The sequence below is a fragment of the Oncorhynchus tshawytscha genome, unplaced genomic scaffold, assembly GCF_018296145.1.
Source record: "Oncorhynchus tshawytscha isolate Ot180627B unplaced genomic scaffold, Otsh_v2.0 Un_contig_1102_pilon_pilon, whole genome shotgun sequence".
Classification (NCBI taxonomy): Eukaryota; Metazoa; Chordata; class Actinopteri; order Salmoniformes; family Salmonidae; genus Oncorhynchus; species Oncorhynchus tshawytscha.
This window is the reverse complement of record NW_024609299.1, coordinates 3,492-7,500: the sequence shown is the minus strand read 5'-3', so window position 1 is coordinate 7,500 and position 4,009 is coordinate 3,492. Positions and strand designations below refer to the sequence as shown.

Below are 4,009 nucleotides of genomic sequence, written 5' to 3'. Positions count from 1 at the left end.
TTCATTAATGCATGGCAGCTGCGTGGACAACCCTTACGCCATTTTTCCATGGCAACATCCTTTCTGTTTCAGGAGATCCCATTTCAGTTTTGGTAGCAACGTCCTCCGCGGCCAGGGCTGGGCACATTCACGTGTTGAATAGGAGGAATTACTGCTGAATTCCTGAAATACAATCACCTCCTATTCACTTACGATTACATCTGTGGTGAGACCAGGGGGGGCAGAGGTGTAATGAGAGGGGAGGGGGTGAGAGGACAGAGGGGTAATGATAATGAGAGGGGGTGAGAGGACAGAGGGGTAATGAGAGGGAAGGGGGTGAGAGGACATAGCGGTAATGAGAGGGGGAGGGGTGGTGAGAGGACATGGGGTAATGAGAGGGGGGAGGGGGTGAGAGGACAGAAGGGTAATGAGAGGACATAGGGGTAATGAGAGGGAGAGGGGGTGAGAGGACAGAGGGGTAATGAGAGGGGGAGGGGGTGAGAGGACAGAGGGGTAATGAGAGGGGGGGGGGGTAATGAGAGGGGGGTAATGAGAGGGGGAGGGATAATGAGGGGGAGGGGGGTGAGAGGACAGATGGGTAATGAGAGGGGAGGGGGTGAGAGGATGGATGGGTAATGAGAGGGGGGTGAGAGGACGGATGGGTAATGAGAGGGGGAGGGGGTGAGGGGCCAGAGGGGTAATGAGAGGGGGGGGGGAGGCCCGACCACACTGGTCAATGTGACAATAACAGTCATAACTTAAAGTGACCACTAAAATAACAGCATCTACACACAGACCTGCTGCTGTAGGAAAATACACCTCTCTCTCTCTCTCTCTCTCTCTCTCTCTGTGTGTGTCTGTGTCTCTCTCTCTGTGTCTCTCTCTCTCTCTCTCTCTCTGTGTGTCTGTGTCTCTGTGTCAGTCACAGTCTGTGTGTTTTGGGTCAGTCACAGTGGTCAGGTATTCTGCCGCTGTGTACTCTCTGTGTAGGGCCAAATAGCATTCTAGTTTGCTCTGTTTTTTTGTTAATTCTTTCCAATGTGTTAAGTAGTTATCTTTTTGTTTTCTCATGATTTGGTTGGGTCTAATTGTGCTGCTGTCCTGGGGCTCTGTAGTGTGTGTTTGTGTTTGTGAACAGAGCCCCTCTGTCTCTCTCTCTGTCTCTCTCTCTCTCAATTCAAGGGGCATTATTAGCATGGGGAAACATATGTTAACATTGCCAAAGCAAAGTGATAAAAGATCATAAACAAAGTGAAATAAACCATTAAAAAATGAACAGTAAACATTACACTCACAGGAGTTTCAAAAGAATAAAGACATTTCAAATGTCTCTCTCTCATTTCAGCAAAGGACTGAACCTGATTATATCCTGTCTGTTTAAATGGCTGATCTGAACTCTCCCTCTGTCTCTGTCTCTCTCTCTGTGTCTCTCTCTCTCATTTCAGCAAACAACTGAACCTGATTATATCCTGTCTGTTTAAATGGCTGATCTGAACTCGCGGGACATTTAGAAGGGACATCGTCATGACGACGATATCTCTGCAGGCTGTGTGGACGAACTTACGGTATGTCAGCATTACCTCACTGAGCTGGGGAACTGTGAGGCTGGGGCTGTGGTGAGGGAACTGTGAGGCTGGGGCTGTGGTGAGGGAACTGTGAGGCTGGGGCTGTGGTGAGGGATATGTGAGGCTGGGGCTGTGGTGAGGGAACTGTGAGGCTGTGGTGAGGGAACTGTGAGGCTGGGGCTGTGGTGAGGGAACTGTGAGGCTGTGGTGAGGGAACTGTGAGGCTGGGGCTGTGGTGAGGGAACTGGGTCTGTGGTGAGGGAACTGTGAGGCTGGGGCTGTGGTGAGGGAACTGTGAGGCTGGGGCTGTGGTGGGTCTGTGAGGGAACTGTGAGGCTGGGGCTGTGGTGAGCTGTGGTGAGGGAACTGTGAGGCTGTGGTGAGGGAACTGTGAGGCTGGGTCTGTGGTGAGGTAACTGTGAGGCTGGGGCTGTGGTGAGGGAACTGTGAGGCTGGGGCTGTGGTGAGGGAACTGTGAGGCTGGGGCTGTGGTCAGGGAACTGTGAGGCTGGGGCTGTGGTGAGGGAACTGTGAGGCTGTGGCTGTGGTGAGGGATCTGTGAGGCTGGGGCTGTGGTGAGGGAACTGTGAGGCTGGGGCTGTGGTGAGGGAACTGTGAGGCTGGGGTTGTGGTGAGGGATCTGTGAGGCTGGGGCTGTGGTGAGGGAACTGTGAGGCTGTGGTGAGGGAACTGTGAGGCTGGGTCTGTGGTGAGGGAACTGTGAGGCTGGGGCTGTGGTGAGGGAACTGTGAGGCTGGGGCTGTGGTGAGGGAACTGTGAGGCTGGGGCTGTGGTGAGGGAACTGTGAGGCTGTGGTGAGGGAACTGTGAGGCTGGGTCTGTGGTGAGGTAACTGTGAGGCTGGGGCTGTGGTGAGGGAACTGTGAGGCTGGGGCTGTGGTGAGGGAACTGTGAGGCTGGGGCTGTGGTCAGGGAACTGTGAGGCTGGGGCTGTGGTGAGGGAACTGTGAGGCTGTGGTGGTGAGGGATCTGTGGGCTGAGGGATGTGTGAGGCTGGGGCTGTGGTGAGGGAACTGTGAGGCTGGGGCTGTGGTGAGGGATCTGTGAGGCTGGGGCTGTGGTGAGGGAACTGTGAGGCTGTGGTGAGGGAACTGTGAGGCTGTGGTGAGGGATCTGAGGCTGGATCAATGGTTTATACCTCCCTCCAATTCCCCAATCCTTCATTAGAGAGAGACAATAAAATGGCACCCTATAGTCTACTTTAGATCAGGGCCCTGGCACACTATTCCCTATGGGCCCTGGTACCCTATTCCCTATGGGCCCTGACACCCTATTCCCTATGGGCCCTGGCACCCTATTCCCTATGGGCCCTGGCACCCTATTCCCTATGGGCCCTGGCACCCTATTCCCTATGGGCCCTGGCACACTATTCCCTATGGGCCCTGGCACCCTATTCCCTATGGGCCCTGGCACCCTATTCCCTATGGGCCCTGGTACCCTATTCCCTATGGGCCCTGGTACCCTATTCCCTATGGGCCCTGGTACCCTATTCCCTATGGGCCCTGGCACCCTATTCCCTATGGGCCCTGGCACACTATTCCCTATGGACCCTGGCACCCTATTCCCTATGGACCCTGGCACCCTATTCCCTATGGACCCTGGCACACTATTCCCTATGGACCCTGGCACACTATTCATGTTATAGTGCACTAGTCTACTTAGGTGAGGGCCCTGGCACACTATTCCTGTTATAGTGCACTAGACTACTTTAGATCAGGGCCCTGGCACACTATTCATGTTATAGTGCACTAGTCTACTTAGGTCAGGGCCCTGGCACACTATTCCTGTTATAGTGCACTAGACTACTTTAGATCAGGGCCCTGGCACACTATTCATGTTATAGTGCACTAGTCTACTTAGATCAGGGCCCTGGCACACTATTCCTTATGGACCCATGCACCCTATTCCCTATGGACCCTGGCACACTATTCCCTATGGACCCTGGCACACTATTCCTGTTATAGTGCACTAGTCTACTTAGGTCAGGGCCCTGGCACACTATTCCTGTTATAGTGCACTAGACTACTTTAGATCAGGGCCCTGGCACACTATTCATGTTATAGTGCACTAGTCTACTTAGGTCAGGGCCCTGGCACACTATTCCTGTTATAGTGCACTAGACTACTTTAGATCAGGGCCCTGGCACACTATTCATGTTATAGTGTACTAGTCTACTTTAGATCAGGGCCCTGGCACAATATTCCTTATGGACCCTGGCACACTATTCCCTATGGACCCTGGCACACTATTCATGTTATAGTGCACTAGTCTACTTTAGATCAGGGCCCTGGCACCCTATTCTTGTTATAGTGCACTAGTCTACTTTAGACCAAATCCCTATGGGTCCTGGCACCCTATTCCCTATGGGCCCTGGTACCCTATTCCCTATGAGCCCTGGTACCATATTCCCTATGGGTCCTGGTACCCTATTCCCTATGGGCCCTG

General features: G+C 53.3%; 1 protein-coding gene across 1 annotated transcript in view; it reads right to left on the bottom strand.

Annotated features, from left to right (window-relative positions):
- Positions 1–2,641, bottom strand: part of LOC112239518 (vacuolar protein sorting-associated protein 13B) — a gene marked incomplete at its 5' end in the record, with an annotated part of 65,844 nt that extends 63,203 nt beyond the window's left edge. The window contains one exon of the mRNA XM_042314789.1: positions 1,565–2,641. Within this exon, the coding sequence (XP_042170723.1) occupies positions 1,565–2,641 (1,077 nt within the window). The remainder of the gene's footprint in view (positions 1–1,564) is intronic.
- Between the last annotated feature and the right edge of the window lie 1,368 nt (positions 2,642–4,009).